Source organism: Dendrobates tinctorius, unplaced genomic scaffold (assembly GCF_039654945.1).
Source record: "Dendrobates tinctorius isolate UK_male_01 unplaced genomic scaffold, ASM3965494v1 ptg000143l, whole genome shotgun sequence".
Lineage (NCBI taxonomy): Eukaryota > Metazoa > Chordata > Amphibia > Anura > Dendrobatidae > Dendrobates > Dendrobates tinctorius.
In genome coordinates this window covers 16,201,235-16,218,337 of record NW_027361810.1, presented here as the reverse complement: position 1 = coordinate 16,218,337, position 17,103 = coordinate 16,201,235, and the positions used below count along the sequence as shown (strand labels likewise).

At 41.8% G+C, this 17,103-nt stretch overlaps 1 protein-coding gene across 2 annotated transcripts in view; it reads right to left on the bottom strand.

The window, feature by feature from the left end:
- Nucleotides 1-3,187: 3,187 nt before the first annotated feature.
- The window catches only part of SPOPL (speckle type BTB/POZ protein like), a 76,593-nt gene continuing 62,677 nt past the window's right edge, over nt 3,188-17,103 (bottom strand). For both annotated transcript variants that reach the window (XM_073545566.1, XM_073545565.1), the window contains exons 7-10: nt 12,018-12,140; nt 9,950-10,092; nt 9,513-9,566; nt 3,188-8,635 (exon numbers count right to left, since the gene is read on the bottom strand). In XM_073545566.1, coding sequence (XP_073401667.1) covers nt 8,491-8,635; nt 9,513-9,566; nt 9,950-10,092; nt 12,018-12,140 — 465 coding nt within the window. In that variant the 3' untranslated portion in view covers nt 3,188-8,490. The remainder of the gene's footprint in view (nt 8,636-9,512; nt 9,567-9,949; nt 10,093-12,017; nt 12,141-17,103) is intronic.

Sequence of the window (17,103 nt, the reverse complement as noted above, 5' to 3'; positions counted from 1 at the left end):
TAAATTAAAAAAAAAAAAAAGATAATACAGAAATGGAAAATTAAGAAGTATAGTAGCGCCACAGATTTTTTTTTTTAATTAGGTAAAAGGAGAAACGTTGCAGACCTCCGAGAACTGAATGATCTTACATCTATTGATTAGACATAAAAAAAAAAAAAAAAATATTCCAGGAGGTGACGAGGATTAATACAGGGGAAAATTTGTATTGCATGTCACAGGACAGGAGACCGTGGGAGTTGTGATCAAGAACTAGTTGCCAATGGTATAAAGATTGCTCTTTTTTTTTTTTTTTTTTAACTCTGGCTATGCTTCTATCGAGAAACTTTTCTGAATGAATCATCAATTATGTCTCTGGAAAAAAAATTCCCTCCTTACATGCAGTTGTATTTTCTCAGGTTAATTTAAAAAGAGATCATCAACCTAAAACAATTCCGTGGCCAAAAGGATATACCTCTCAGGCCTCAAGCTATAACCAAAAAAGAAAAAGGGCGAAAAAAGCACGTCTTTATTACTTATAGCCTTATTCTTTAGGCTGGAAATTAAGATAATAATCAAAATAATTAATGGATGGAAAAGAAATCACCATTATAGAGAGGATTTAATACAATAATATAAATTTTATTGCACATATATTATAATGCCATACAAAGTGTTTTAGAGTGAGGTAGATGAACTATAGCAACTAAAAAATAAATGGCATAAAAATGACAAATATAATGCCAGACAGAAGAAGCATCTCAGGACTATATCCTGCACAAAATGAGGTAATCAATAGCAACCATTCACATTCTAAGCATGATTGATGGCAATACTAGGTCTATAAAGGTTAAATCCGATATATCAGGCAGAGAGCCAAGATAAAATAACGCGTAAGCAGTTGATTGTAATGAGCAGTGTTATCTAAGCATGCTCGATGTGTAAAAAAAAAAAAAAAAAAAAAAAAAAAAAAAAAAAAAGGGCCCAAAGTAATGTCCCAAATATATAGATCAACTGCAATCCCTAGTGATGCAGTAAAGAGAACCTACATGAAGGGTACTCAATATAGCATCAATAAGCAACACCAACGGTCTGGTTATCCGTATGTTGAAATGGTATATACCCATATATTACATTTATGCCAAAAACACCAGAGAGTCTGTACATATAGGCTCAAATTATGGCGCAAATCGAATATTACAATATATAGTGTGAGGGCGCTAGCCAGACTAGGTTCAGTAGGATAAAATACCTTGTGCCATGATCCCAAATGAGTGCAGGGGTGTCCACGGGACACGCTGAAGCCCTGACACGCTTGCACCGTCCTCGGTTTCGTCAGGAGGCGACGAGGGAGGACGGTGCAACGCGCGTCAGGGCTTCAGCGCGTCCCATGGACACCCCTGCACTCATTTGGGATCATGGCAAGGTATTTTATCCTACTAAACCTAGTCTGGCTAGCGCCATCACACTATATATTGTAATATTCGATATGCGGCCATAATTTGAGCCTATATGTACAGACTCTCTGGTGTTTTTGGCATAAATGTAATATATGGGTATATACCATTTCAACATACGGATAACCAGACCGTCTGTGTTGCTTATTGATGCTATATTGAGTACCCTTCATGTAGGTTCTCTTTACTGCATCACTAGGGATTGCAGTTGATCTATATATTTGGGACATTAATTTGGGCCCCATTTTTTTTTTTTTTTTTTTTTACACATCGAGCATGCTTAGATAACACTGCTCGTTACAATCAAATGCTTACGCATTATTTTATCTTGGCTTTATCGGATTTATCCTTTTATAGACCTAGTGTTGCCATCAATCATACTTAGAATTTGAATGGTTGCTATTGATTACCTCATTTTGTGCAGGATATAGTCCTGAGATGCTTCTTCTGTCTGGCATTATATTTGTCATTTTTATGCCATTTATTTTTTAGTTGCTATAGTTCATCTACCTCACTCTAAAACACTTTGTATGGCATTATAATATATGTGCAATACAATAATATCAATTTTATTAAATCCTCTCTCTATAATGGTGATTTCTTTTCCATCCATTAATTATTTTGATTATTAATCTTTATTACTTATAGCCTTATTCTTTAGGCTTGAAATTAAGATATGTGCTTTTTCGCCCTTTTTCTTTTTTGGTTATAATTTAAAGAGAGAACTAGTCAGTGACCCTTTGCTTATGTAAGTAGCAATATATCTTTATAGCTGCTTGTTCCCCATAAAATTATATCTTTTTAGCAAAGATACGATGTGGCAGTCATGAGAAATTTAGTGTAGAAAGAAACTACATGCAAATCAGAATGGAAGTGCACTGGGGGCGTGTCAATGCTCTTTACAGAAGCAATTCGACACGACCCCTACATCGGAGTGCTACAAAACTTTACCAGGTCCCACTAGCGTGCAGTACTACATAGGAGAAGTGGACACATTGCGTTCTTATTGGAAGTAAAATAAATAAAATGGCTTTTTCATCTAAAAAGATAATTAAAATGGGACTGGAATTTTGCCAATTTAATAAAATGAGAAAGTGCTTTTAAAAAAAACAACTTTCCTTTGTTAAAAATCTTTTCTGTTCAAGAACGGTGGGATTTTTCAATTCTATAGTGTACAAGCTCATTGTCTAGAAACTCGCCGCATTAGCAAAGAGTCCAGTGCAACCATGATCCTCCGATGCTGCAGAGGCAACGTTGCCTCTGCTAGTGACAGAGGGGACAAGATTTGGGTTGTCAATAATCAGGAGCGCTCCTGATAATTGAAAGCAAGACACAGACGCCTTCAAATGCTGTTACGCAGCTCCTCTTATTTCATCAGAGAGAGTGGAGAGACGCTGCTGCACTACAGGCACGAGATATTATGTACGACACAAATTACATCTGCAGGTATTGATGTAACTATAGAAGATGATGGTCAACTTTGGTTTGGCTGTATCCCAAATAATATCTTCGAGATGGTACCTGCTAAGACTGGTTTGCTTAGTATTTGTTTTTTTAAAATTGTGCTTCTGGTTTCTGATTTCTGGAAAGCGTATTATAATACTGCCTTAATCTTATATATAATCCAGAAGAAAAACACACACACACACACACAACAGTCCACATGGGTGAAAGGACAACAATGATTTTACATGTTTTTTTTCCCCCCAAAACATCCAAAATAAGACTTAAAATGTTATTTTACAAGTCAGTAATCAGTTAAGTCACAGGCATCTTTAATGCAGCCGACCTCTACAATTACACATTTTACATACAGCACAGTATTTGACATTTTTGGTACAAAATGTGTTTTTTCCTTTTAAAGTTGAAAATAAAAGACGATGAAAATAGATTTTTTTTTTTTTAAACTGTATTTCAAAGTAACCTGAAATAAAACCATTCTATTTGATGCGTTTTCACACCAGGCGGCTCTGTGCCTTAGGCCTGTTTCACACTTCCGTTTTTGTGTCCGCCAAACGGATCCGTTTCCGTTTTTGACGGAAACTGATGCAAACGGATCCGTTTTTTAAAAACGGATCCGTTTTTTTGACGGATCCGCGGTAACCGTAATGGAAGTCTATGGGACAAAAAAAACGGATCCTGCTAAAAATGGCGGATCCGTTTTTTTACGGAAAACAACGGATTTTGACGGATTTGAAAAAACGGAAGTGTGAAACAGGCCTTACCAAATGAGGGAGCTTTCAAAAAGCACCTTTAGAACAAGGTATTTACAGATTCAAATTTGGTCAGGACCAAATACCCTCCCAAAAATAAAAAATAATATTCCCCCCCCCCCTCACTCCCTTCATAAATTAACAGCTTCCTTCAATGTAACGGATTTGGCGACATCCTAAATCATTTTTACCGGTTATCGCTTGACCATATGGGGAAACCTCTCCTAATAAATATATCTTGAGGCATAAATGACAAGAGCCAACGTAAGGAAAGTGTCTATGAAGGTGGCTTTCTGGATCCAAAATTCTGTGGCAATTACTAACATTTTCAAAAAGGACTGAAACTTTTCTTTCTTCCTGATACAGAGTTCCAAATCCCCTGCATAGAGGGGTATTCCAAGAAGCAAGACTCCTTACCTCCACAACTTGGTAGCTGCTGGGGGTCCAACTACTTTGACAGCTTGTGATCCAGAGAATGGCATCTTGGATTCAGTAAAATGGCACTCAATTTTTTATTTTTTTTTATTTTATCATCTATGAGACTGCTGGAAACAGCGGTGCACTGTACTAGACTCTCTCTGCAGAGATGCACCCCCCCCCCCCCCCCCCCCCATCTATCATAGGCATAGTGGACAATGTCCGATTCTGGGAATATCTCTTTAAATAAAATATTTACTGCCCGTTTTCACCACTAGAGGGAACCATCTTTATACAGCTTTATTATGGAGTGCAATGTATAACCAGTATACAGGAAGCTATGGAACTCCCTCTAGTGGCAACTGCAGATAAAAGTTAAAATGATCGGTAGAAATTATGCCTATACAGTGGATTTTTATTTTATTTTTTTAATATAAAGCTTTAATTCCCTATGACAACTTTTTTTTAAAAAAATCGCCACAAAATTTTGAATATAAAAAAAAAAAAAAAAATTATTATACACAATTTAAAAGAGGTTTTCCATTATTAATGCCAGTTTCATATATTTTTATGCTGATATGAAAGCTGATGGTTAACTTTCCACGAGTCATTGAGGAGCAATAGAGGGTAGAAAAAAAAAAAAAAAAAAAAAAAAAAGATTTGCAGAACCCTGGACGTCATGGTCAGGCCATGCACGCCTCCTACCTGCTGATCTCTCTAAAGTCTGGTCCATCGCCCCTTGAATCTTGTTAATCAACTACCACTAGAGAAGCTCTGATAGCGAGAGTCCCTCTGGTCCTTCAGCTCTGTGCCCTGATCCATAGGATTAGTACATATACAATGACAGGTACCATCAGATACATGATTAATGTATTCTAGAGGGCCCATCTACAGGGGGGGGGGGGGGGGACCAAAAAAACAAAACAAAAAAAAAAAAAAAAAAAAAACACACGACACGTGTTTTGGCAACTTGTTACCCGTAACACTTTCTAAAAAAGATCAATCAGGAACAGCATAACCCAAAAATGGCAAATACAAAACAATTTTACAGGAAAGTGTCAAATTTTTTGTTTTGGAGTGTTACAAATTGACCGTGTGTAATTTTTTTTTTTTTTTTGGCACCTTAAGTTTCCCTATAGAAGTAGTTCTAATTTTCTAATGGGGATGATGTGGACGTAACTTGCTAAAACTTCAAGTGAAGCTGTAGGCCACTTCTAGGAATAATCCAACAACCGCTTTAATTAATGTCACCTTACTGTTACCACTTCCTTTAGAAAGAAGTCAGAAGCCTGAATAAATACATTTAAACAAAAATATACATAATAATGAACCGTGGGCAGCAAGAATCAGAACCCAGCTGCAAGATTGGCGTTTCAGAGAAAGTATAGTGAAAAAGACCAGATTAGTCGGGCGCCGCCCCCGCACCGTTCCAGGTGATTGACAGGTTTCTAGTTCTGGAACCATCAATCATGCCGAGAATTAAACAGCAGCCAAACGATCAAACTTTTTCAAAGCATTTTCCTGTACAGAGAAACGTAGATCTTTCCTGCGCAAAGTAAAAACCAGAGAGACCCTCAATCTTCCACCCAACAACTAAAGGAATCCTTCATTATTACTGCATGGATAGGTTGTAAAAGTGGAAGCTGGAATTAATAAGTTATGGAAAACCCTTTTAAAAATTAATAAAATTTGAAGGAAGCAAAAAAAAAAAAAAAAAAAAAAAAAAAAAAAAGTATATTAGGTTTATTATTGATTGTAACATCCAAGCACTCCTCTCGTACACTGCGAGGCCATATATGTAACTAGCTTATATTACCTTGTGTACAGACAAAAAACAACTGCAACGAAGTCCCCCAAAAGTGATATTGCACACAAAGTATAATCCTGATTCTTAGATTCAAGACAGATACATTTCGGTGAAGTTGTTTTTTTTTTGTTTTTTTTTTTAAAGTGCATAATAAAAGTGAAAATTGGCCTATAGTCGTAGTGACCGGCCACATTTGGGGGTGAGGTGGAGGCTGGGGGGGGTCTAAGAAAATGAACAGAAATTAACTCCTGAAATGAAACAGACTGTAAACAAGTAAGAATGTACAGACTATCCCTTTGTGTTTCTTTCCAAGGCTCAGGGGAAAGTAACGGGGCTGCTTATTGAACTTCTGGCAACCCAAAACATAGTCACGTCTGGTCAACCTATTATTTCGGCACATGTTTGCTCTTCTTATGATAAATGGATTCAGGCATTTGCTCTTCTCTTAGCCAAAATGAATGCAGGCTTAGATAAAAATACCAGTAAATTCTGCTTATAGTGGAAAAAGCAACATGCTCGCGAAGCCAGTCGTCAACCGGTATATGGAAGAAGCCAAATATCCGAAAAAAGGCGTTTTGTTTTTCTCTCCACATACAGCGCCACTGGTGTCAACGATCAAGTGAGGTATTGCAGTTCAGACTAATTCAAGTGAACGTAGCAATATCAGGACACAGACAAAGTGGCAGCGTTTTCTTTTTGTCCCCCCAAATCCTGGTCAACTCAAGATATTATCGTATGCCATTTGTTAAATATTCTATTTCAGGTCCTTCTTGGAAAGAGCCAACGAATGATATAAAATTTAAAAAAAAAAAAAAAAAAAAAAAGGGCAGCTATTCCTGTGGTTGTCATCTTTCCTGTAGTCTGGAACAGTAAAATAGTCAAAAAGTAGGAAGAGTGGAGGGACTAAACTGAGATGAGACTTGCTATTAAAAGGATTTATTCCCATCTAAAATATTCGTGGCATATCCAAAAGGACACACCGTCAAAGTGCAATAGATTCGAGCTCAGTCGCTGGGGCCGGCGTCTAACACTCAATGTTCTAGATGGGGCAACCTCACGAATGCATGATGGCAACGTCACAACTTGTATTCAGTTAGCAAGTCAGCATGGCCGATAGTAAGAGGACTTTTCATTGGCAGGTTAATTATTAAAGGGGTTTGTCAAGCGGTTTTTTTTTTTCCTTCAAAAGGGATCAAAATCACATTTGAGTAAAAAAAATAAATACGCATCTCTCAACAGGACCAACCCTTTAATATTAGTGGGAAATGCAACAGAAGCCGCAAATCATGTTATTGAGATTTTTGGCGGACCTCCATCTATGGGGAATCGGGGATCATCTGGCAGCACTTGGTAACAAACTGGTTGAGCTTTCGTTTACATTGTAGGCCCTGGATACAGTAATAAAAGAGGGGAAGAGGGGGGTGGGGGGAGTACTCCTCTACCAAACCAGCGTCGCTCCTCTGCACTAGGTACTGCATTGTCACATTCAGTCTGAGTAAAATAAACAAGCCGCTGATTAACTGCAGTGGTCATGTGACACCACTGCGGGATGTTGCCGCCAGGAAAAGAGCATCATACCGACCACTGCAGCCAATCAGCGGCCGGTTTCTTTTGATTGGACAGAATGTGAGAGCTGCAGCCGGTCATGTCAAAACACTCCGCCAGATGCTCATGCAAACAAACCCTTGGGAGAACTAGTCCTGAATGTGGAGGAGTGGTGGTGGTCATCCAGAAGAGCAATGTAAGTTTCTTTAAGTAATAAATTACCCTGGGGTCAATAATATTACATTTTAAAGCAGTGGAAACTCCCTCTTGATTTTTATCTTAGAGCCTGAACCATGCGTCACCGCCATGGCTTTCCCTACAAAAGTATTTACTGCTTACTATAAAGAAAAGCTGCAGAAGTGCAGTTGATAGGGGTCCTCACCGATCCCAATATTGGAGGGTGGCTGGTGAATAAGTGGCCATGCGTGTAAGCAAACAGGAGTTATGGTAAGAGCCATTTACTTCTCCACTGGGAGACCCTCGCTCTCACGACTGGTTGAGGCCTCCAGTGGGCAGACCAGCATCGGTTGCATAATCAAGTTGATATGTCTTAAAACTTTTAGGGGCCAAATCCCTTTAAGGGAAAGAATCCATAAAAAAAAAATGGGTTTTTGGGTCTGAACAGCTACCATCGAACAACCAAGAGACAAACAATCATCCTCCCAAAAACACAATGCCAATATTATCATCAACGTTATCGCTGCAACATGGCGTCGTGCAACCCCACAAAGCCCGGTCACAGGACAAGGCACGGTTTGTTAACAAAAGAAAAACAAAAAAATATATCATAAAACCATACCGATAAAACGGAACCACCAGCGGACATGACAGGTTTCATAATTTAAGGCAGTTTAGTGAATAAGAGAACAACCTGTTGAATTTAAAGCTGTGGATTAGATGATGACGTTGTCCATCTGCAAAGCAAACGTTAGATCGCTTCACAGTCTTGTGTGCGCGCAACTGGAAGTGTTGAAGAAACAGAACATGGAAAGCTTTGACTTGTGTGGTGGGTAAAACAGTTCGAACACTGACTGTAAAGTCCTCGTTGGGTGAGACAAAGCCTGGAGAGCGAATATTAGGACAGCTTTAGCCGCTTTCTTGGAAATCCGAAAGGCAGACACTGTGCGCATGCGAGTGCTCGGAAGGCTTCTGCTACTAGGTGTGGATGGGACTGGATCATGGACTTCCAGCCGTCTGTCTCCATTATGTCCATAGCTTGACTGGAAAGTTAAAAGAAACGTTTTTGAAGGAACAAAAATTGTAAAGTTTTTCTATCTTTATTTTTTTGCAATTCTCTGTAGTACCTTGCATAGCACTCAGCACTAGATCCCCTTCATTCTCATGATTGATGGAGGTCTCAGACATTTAACCCCCTTTTCACTTTAGTGATCAAGTATCGCTAGACATGAGCAAATCAAAATAATCAATTTTGCTTCAAAATTTCCCTCCAAAAAAAATTTGTATTGCAAAGAATCCAAATTTGGGGATAGGGGTGATTAGATTTGCACGAATGTAGCAAAACAGAATCCAACAAAAAGCTTGTGGATCTCAGAGGGTCACAAACAGGTAAGAGAATAACGACTGCCTGTTTGTTACGCAATCTTTGCATGAGTTGCCACGAGACATGCAGCCAAGGGGGACGCCAACATATTTTTCGAGCACGCCGAAGACTCTGCTATCCAAGCACGTTCGCTCATCACTGGTAAAAAGCTAATAAACCAAAACTATTATATTCACCTCCCTTTATGCATGTTCCACCACCGCATCGCCCCACCCAATTCTTTACAGCCTTCTCGGTCTGAGTGCTCCACTATTAACACTGAATATATCCCAACGCAGGAGTCAAAGACCTAGATCAAGGAGATAACCAGAAGACTTGATGGGAGGGCCAAGGAGAAGGGAATATGATAGTTTATTTTCTAATCCTTTCCTATACAGAATCTTATGCGAATATCTTCCTGCCCAAATCAGATAATCAGGAGAGTCACTGGCTTCCCGGTTCTGATCGCCACCATAATGCAAATTCACTGTTATTGCCAACCCATAATAATAAAGTTGGAAGAAAAAAAAAAACAAAAAAAAAAACACCACACTGACCTTCCATTCCAGTTTTTCCCGTCCTTGCAACCCAGTTGCCTGAGAACGCTACATCTGAAATAAGCACATAAAAACACTAAAATAATCATCCTCCATTTTCTGGAAGGGCATTTAACCCTACCGAACCCAAACAGGGCAGAGTCTTAAATGAAACAACATAATGAATATTAAAAGTGGCTTCTGCCACTATTCATACAAGGCATGATTCGCCAGATTATCTCCAGTCCGAATCGTACATGCCGGATTGCCAGGGGTGATGTCAATCAGTTGTCTCGGTCCTCTACATATTAAACCTGTCGATATCAGGGATCTGGCTGACATTAGTCTATTGTGTATGGGGGGGGGGGCCTTTAGGAACAAGTCCAATTCATCGATAATGTCATAATAATGGTGTCCATAGTGCATGGCCTCTGGTCACAGACTAACATTGCACTTGCCTGTTAATGAAGTCTATTGCTTGTGCTTTCAGCTGGTCCGCGCTGTGCAAATCTGCGAGGATAAGGACGTCGGCAACATTCTCTACTGACAGGCTGTTGCATAGAGCCTCTTCACATAGGACTTTTAGCCGTTCCAAAGCATACTGGAAAAAAAAAAAAAGAAAAAAAGTGGCAGAGATCTTGAAATAGGAGTAATTTGTACCGAATTTTTAGTGTTCTCACTTCCACACCATATTTATCACAAGTCACACCTTAAAAAACATTGCCATTTATTTTGTTATTTCAGGTACTGAGCACCTTTCCTTTTGCGCAGACAATCCTCAAGTTTACTGGAGGGTGCAAATTTATTTTTTTTAGCATGATATACAGTAGGATATTGTTTAGTGTAATTGTACTAAGAGCAGGAGATGAACGTGTCAGGAGTCGCTCGTCAATATACAATTCTGCAAATTGCAATTAGTTAAAAAATGTTTGCAACATAAATGCATTTGTTACACTCCTTTAAAGGGAAATCTGTCACCGGAAATTTGCTGGCTATGTAAATGCCCCTTGTCCGGTCCGATGGGCGGTGTTTCTTCTTTTCTCCACCCCATCCGTGGCAGACGTTCGCGATATTTTCAGGAATTAAAGTAGTTCTCCATATTTCGCGCATGCGCGAAGCAATCTTGCCCCGCGCACGCTTTGCCCAACAGCAGGCAAAGCCGAAAAGCATTACTGCGCATGCGCCGGTGCACCATGTCCCGTAACACAGCGAAATACTTCCGGGACATAGTGTACCGGCACATGCGCAGTAATGATTTTCGGCTTTGCCTGAAGTTGGGCAAAGCATACTGCGCGTGCGCGAGGCAAGATTGCTTTGCGCAAAATATGGAGAACTACTTCAATTCCTGAAAATATCGCCACGGATGGGGTGGAGAAAAGAAGAAACACCGCCCATCGGACCGGACGCAGGGCATTTACATAGCCAGCAAATTTCCGGTGACAGATTTATTTTAATACGACCTGAAATTATTAGGTTTCTATACTATAGGTTGGTCAAAATGTATAAATTACCAGCACTTATTGATAAAGGAAATGTTGGAAATTGTGCAAACTCAAGCAGCAATAGAAGATTTCCTTGAGGCTTCTCCGGGGATCATCAGTATGTGCTCCAGACTACGGCCCTGATTCATGAAACAGTTTGCACCAGAACAGGCATAAAACTATTGTAAATGACGGAAATGGTCTTATGGCGTAAAATGCGGCTTTTGGAGTTTTAACACCATATTTAACAAATGGGTGGTGTTTAGTGGGAGGGGACATGGCATAGTGCAGTATGACAAATGTAACGTAATTTATGCAACAGAAGTGGAATAGATTAATGCAAAATTGTTCTCCAATCCACGGCTGGGAGTATGTTACCGATTCTGGTGAACAGCAGCGGAAAGATGCACTGTCCAGAGTCCGCCACTTCAAAAATAAGCGGTGCCGATGACACACATACAACTCCTGGATGCCTCTCTGAAGTTGTATGGCGCTGCAAGGTCATCAGCACCTCTTACCGTCGATGCGGAAGTGAGCGGCGCCGTATAATTTGTTTAAAGAGGCGTATCTTACGCCACCAGAGTCTGCATCAAGGCGGGTCTACAAAAAGCAAGTCAGCTAATAAGTCTGCAGCCAATGCACACAGCTTGAGAGGAAAGGTAAAAATGGTGAAATGACCCCAACCATGCCCCAAATTGGAAAATGCAAAAACTGCCTATAAGTATTCAAATGCTGCAAGGAGAAGGTTGCCACCTGAGGCGAAGATCTCACCATATCTTGTGAGAAAAATATGAAGCTAGCGAATTCCTCAAACACTACATAAAATACACCATAGCAATTATATAACGCAGATATTCAAGTAGTTTCTAAACATGGGGTGGTGGAGGATATTTCCTCCTTAAGAGATGTCACATTCTCTTGATTGAAACATTGACTTGTAAATGATCCTGTAATTCACAGTCAGTTTTGTGAAGGTGTGAAAAAAAAAAAAAAAAAAAACACACCACATAGAACAAAACACACTTTTAATTGGCAAGTGACTTACTTTATCCGCCGCTGCCAACAAGTTATCAGCCATCTTCTCTAAGTTAGGTGCTTTTCCAGTGTAGATGTAGCCCATCATTTCCTTAAACACTTCTGGTTCCATGTCGTGAATGTCTACTCTGTTCTGTACCGAAAAATAGAGCAAGATCATGTCGTCATGTCGTACGGTGGGCAACTCTCATAATGCCCTGCTAAACGGAAATTTAACAACTAATGTCAGGACCTAGAGGTGACCAACAAAAGTATGAAAATTGATTTTTAACTGTAAGTGACAAGGATTTTTTTTTTTTTTTTTTTTAACATAAGTGCAGCAATAAACTAAACTGCAGAGGGTATTGGCTGCAAGCATTTAATTTTCCCTGCAGCGCCTCTATATGGGAAATTGAGGGGGTATCCTATCCCAATAGCTATAATTAAAAGCAAATATCTCCAATTAGAAATGTAGTATAGTTCTCCGATGCCGCTTTCCTGATATGCAGGGTGTTATTTATGACCTTGTTTACTCTGGCTTGATCATATACATCTGGTCCACTCTTAATTGTCTGACCAAAATGAGCAGAGACCACTCCTCTCTGCTTCACACCTGACTGCACTTAGTTGTACATATATTACAGAGCACAAGTCTGCATAGACTTCAGTCTGCATTGTGATTGCTATAAGTGTGTGCTAGAAGTGTGAAGATTAATTTAAGAATTAAAACCAGAAGGGAACCAGAAGGGAACTGAAGGTAACTGGACACAGTCACTGTAAACAATGTTTCTGTTTGTTTTCACTTTCACCCCAATAATCCTTCACTTTCTGCTAATTCCCCTAATCCCTACTCCTAGTAAGGAACTGTTCATCTCTTCTTCAATCCTCCCCATCCACCTCACCTCCGCCTCAAAACTGTTCCTTAACATACAATCCTCTGTCTCCAAACACAGACAGCCCCCTCATGCCCTCTCCTGCTCCCACCTGCTAACACTTTCTCAGCTCCTTCTCACTGCTGGTGATATCTCTCCAAATCCTGGTCCTCCTCACCACATTCCCACAGTCATTTCTACCTCCCATCCACGCTCTATCACAACCTTCCGTAACCTCTCCAACCTTATACCCATTCACCCAGCCCCCGCTTCCCCAGTCCCACTAACAGGAGCTCTGTGGAACGCTCGCTCTGTCTGCAACAAGCTTTCCTACATCCATGATCTTTTTGTTACTACCAAACTCTCCTTCCTCGCCATCACCGAAACCTGGCTCACCCCTTCTGACACAGCCTCTCCTGCTGCACTTTCGTATGGTGGCTTCCACCTTTCTCACACCCCCCGCCCCAGCAGCAAACATGGTGGAGGAGTGGGTTTTCTCCTGTCAGATACCTGCTCCTTCACCCCAATCCCACTGCCACCCTCTGTTACCCTCCCTTCCTTTGAGGTGCACTCTGTGCGCATCTACTCCCCCTCCAACCTCCAACTGGCTGTCATCTACCGCCCCCCAGGGCCAGCCACCACCTTCTTTGACCACTTCACCACCTGGTTACTTCATTTCCTTTCCGCTGACATCCCTACCATCATCATGGGCGACTTCAACATCCCCATTGACACTTCCCTCTCAGCTGCCACTAAACTTCTATCTCTCACTTCCTCCTTCGGCCTCACTCAATGGTCTTCTACAGCCACCCACAAAGATGGCCACACACTGGACCTCATCTTCACCCGCCTCTGCTCCCTATCTAACCTCTCTAACTCACCTCTTCCTCTCTCTGACCACAACCTGCTCACATTCTCTTCCCTCTTCACTCCATGTCTACAATCCTCACCCCACAAACTTTCACACCCTCGCAGGAATCTTAAACACCTTGACCTACACTCATTCTCTGAATCCCTCCTCCCTCTTACAGATATAAGTTCCTTACACAATGCGGATGACGCTGCCGCTCTATATAACACCACAATAGCTGTAGCTTTGGAATCCGCTGCCCCACTTACACATACCAAAACTCGCAAAATCAACAGACAGCCCTGGCACACCAGCCTGACCAAAGAGCTGAGGCGAGCTTCCAGGGCTGCTGAGCGCAGATGGAAAAGATCCCACTCCAACGAGCACTTCATCGCATTCAAACAGTCCCTCACTACTTTCAAGACCACACTCGCCACAGCTAAACAAACCTACTTCTCATCTCTCATATCCTCCCTGTCTCGCAACCCTAAACAGTTATTCAACACCTTCAATTCTCTCCTCCGCCCCCCAGCACCTCCTCCCTCCCCACTCATCTCAGCTGAAGACTTTGCCTCATTTTTCAAGCAGAAAATTGATAACATCAGGGACAGTTTTGGTCAACAACCCCCAGAGCCCTTCCTCCCGACTTCCCAGCCCTCCACCTTCAAAACCAACTTCTCCACCATTACAAAAGATCGACTCTCCACTCTACTCTCAGGATCACATCTCACCACCTGTGCACTCGACCCGATCCCATCCCACTTCATCCCAAACCTCACCACAGTCTTCATCCCAACCCTAACCCATCTCTTCAACCTATCACTAACAACTGGTGTTTTCCCCTCAAGCTTTAAACATGCCTCCATCACACCTATCCTCAAAAAGCCCTCTCTTGACCCATCCTCTGTATCTAGCTATCGCCCTATATCACTTCTCCCATACGCCTCCAAGCTACTGGAACAACACGTCTACCTTGAACTGTCCTCCCATCTCTCTTCTTGCTCCCTCTTCGACCGCTTACAATCTGGCTTCCGGTCACACCACTCCACTGAAACAGCCCTTACTAAGGTCACCAATGACCTCTTAACTGCCAAGAGCAAGCGACACTACTCTGTCCTCCTCCTCCTGGACCTGTCGGCTGCCTTTGACACAGTGGACCATTCCCTATTATTACAGACCCTCTCATCCCTCGGCATCACAGACTTGGCCCTCTCCTGGATCTCATCATACCTAACAGACCGGACATTCAGCGTCTCCCACTCACACACCACCTCCTCACCTCGCCCCCTATCTGTCGGGAGTCCCACAAGGTTCAGTCCTTGGGCCCCTGCTGTTCTCTATTTACACCTTTGGCCTGGGACAGCTCATAGAATCTCATGGCTTTCAGTATCATCTTTATGCTGATGACACACAGATCTACATCTCTGGACCAGATATCACCTCCCTACTAACCAGAATCCCTCAATGTCTGTCCACTATTTCATCCTTCTTCTCCACTAGATATCTGAAACTCAACATGGACAAAACAGAATTCATCATCTTTCCCCCATCTCACGCGACCCCCCCTACGAACCTATCAATTACAGTAAATGACTGCCCACTCTCCCCAGTCCCACAAGCTCGCTGCCTCGGAGTAATCCTTGACGCTGATCTCTCCTTCAAACCACATATCCAAACCCTTTCCACTTCATGCCGACTTCAACTCAAAAATATTTCACGCATCCGTTCATTCCTCACCCAAGAATCTGCAAAAACCCTAGTCCATGCCCTCATCATCTCTCGCCTTGACTACTGCAACCTCATGCTCTGTGGCCTCCCCTCAAACACTCTCGCACCCCTCCAATCTATTCTAAACTCTGCTGCCCGACTAATCCACCTGTCCCCCCGCTATTCCCCAGCTTCTCCCCTCTGTCAATCCCTTCACTGGCTCCCAATTGCCCAGAGACTCCATTACAAAACCCTAACCATGACATACAAAGCCATCCACAACTTGTCTCCTCCATACATCTGTGACCTCGTCTCCCGGTACTTTCCTGCACGCAACCTCCGATCCTCACAAGATCTCCTTCTCTACTCCCCTCTTATCTCCTCTTCCCACAATCGCATACAAGATTTCTCTCGCGCATCACCCCTACTCTGGAACTCTCTACCACATCATATCAGACTCTCACCTACCATCGAAACCTTCAAAAAGAGCCTGAAGACCCACCTCTTCCGACAAGCCTATAACCTGCAGTAACCACCGATCGACCAAACCGCTGCACGACCAGCTCTACCCTCGCCTACTGTATTACCACCCATCCCTTGAAGATTGTGAGCCCTCGCGGGCAGGGTCCTCTCTCCTCCTGTACCAGTTATGACTTGTATTGTTTAAGATTATTGTACTTGTTTTTATGTATACCCCTCCTCACATGTAAAGCGCCATGGAATAAATGGCGCTATAACAATAAATAATAATAATAATAATAATAATAATAATAATAATAATAATAATAATACTGCAGTAGCTTAGGCCTGTTTCACACATCAGTTTTTTGTGTCAGTTAAAATCCGCTAAAATGGCGGAAAGCGGATCCGTTGTTAACTGATGTGAACGGATTCCACCGGGCCGTTGTTTTAGACGGATCCGCCGAATGAAGAATTTTAAAGGAACCGCTGCCCAGGAAGGAGAGAGAGACACAGAATTTTTTTTGTCCGCCAGAAATGATTTCAGGGTTAAATTTCCACCTGACTTCATTCCTCCGGGCATGTGCACTATAAAAATGCGGATCCTGCAGCACTAAAAACTTTACATGGTCCGTCCAGGCATCTCGGCGGACGCAAAAAATAAAAATAAAAATTGACGGATCCGCAAAAAACGGATCTAACGGATGGCCATCCGTCAAGATCCGCTGGTAATGCAAATCAATGGGGGGAAAAAACGGATCCGCCAAAAAAAAAAAAAAAATGGCGGATCCGTTTTTTTGCAAAAACGGCGGATTTTGACTGATGGTCAAAAACTGAAGTGTGAAACAGGCCTTAGGTATCCATGGTTAGAAACAAAGTGACAGAGGTCGTAATCATGGATGCCCAAGCTACTGCAATGCCCTGCACATGAGGTAAGTGACATAGAAATGTAGTGTATAGTTCTTCTGATTTGCTAAGAATGAAAAACACACTGGCTAAAAGATGAGGGCCAAGAACGGTGGTTAGAGGGGCGATTACAGGACCGCTACATACATAAAGATCATTGCAGTGAAACAATAGATGGACAACCCCATCACACAAACGAGAAAAGCCCGGCACTATCCACAGAGCGCAGCAGTGAAAAACACAAAGAGGTGTGAAATATTAGAGACGAAAAACCCAAACCGTTGTACCGGCTTACAGACGGATTTATCTCCCTGGCACAAAGC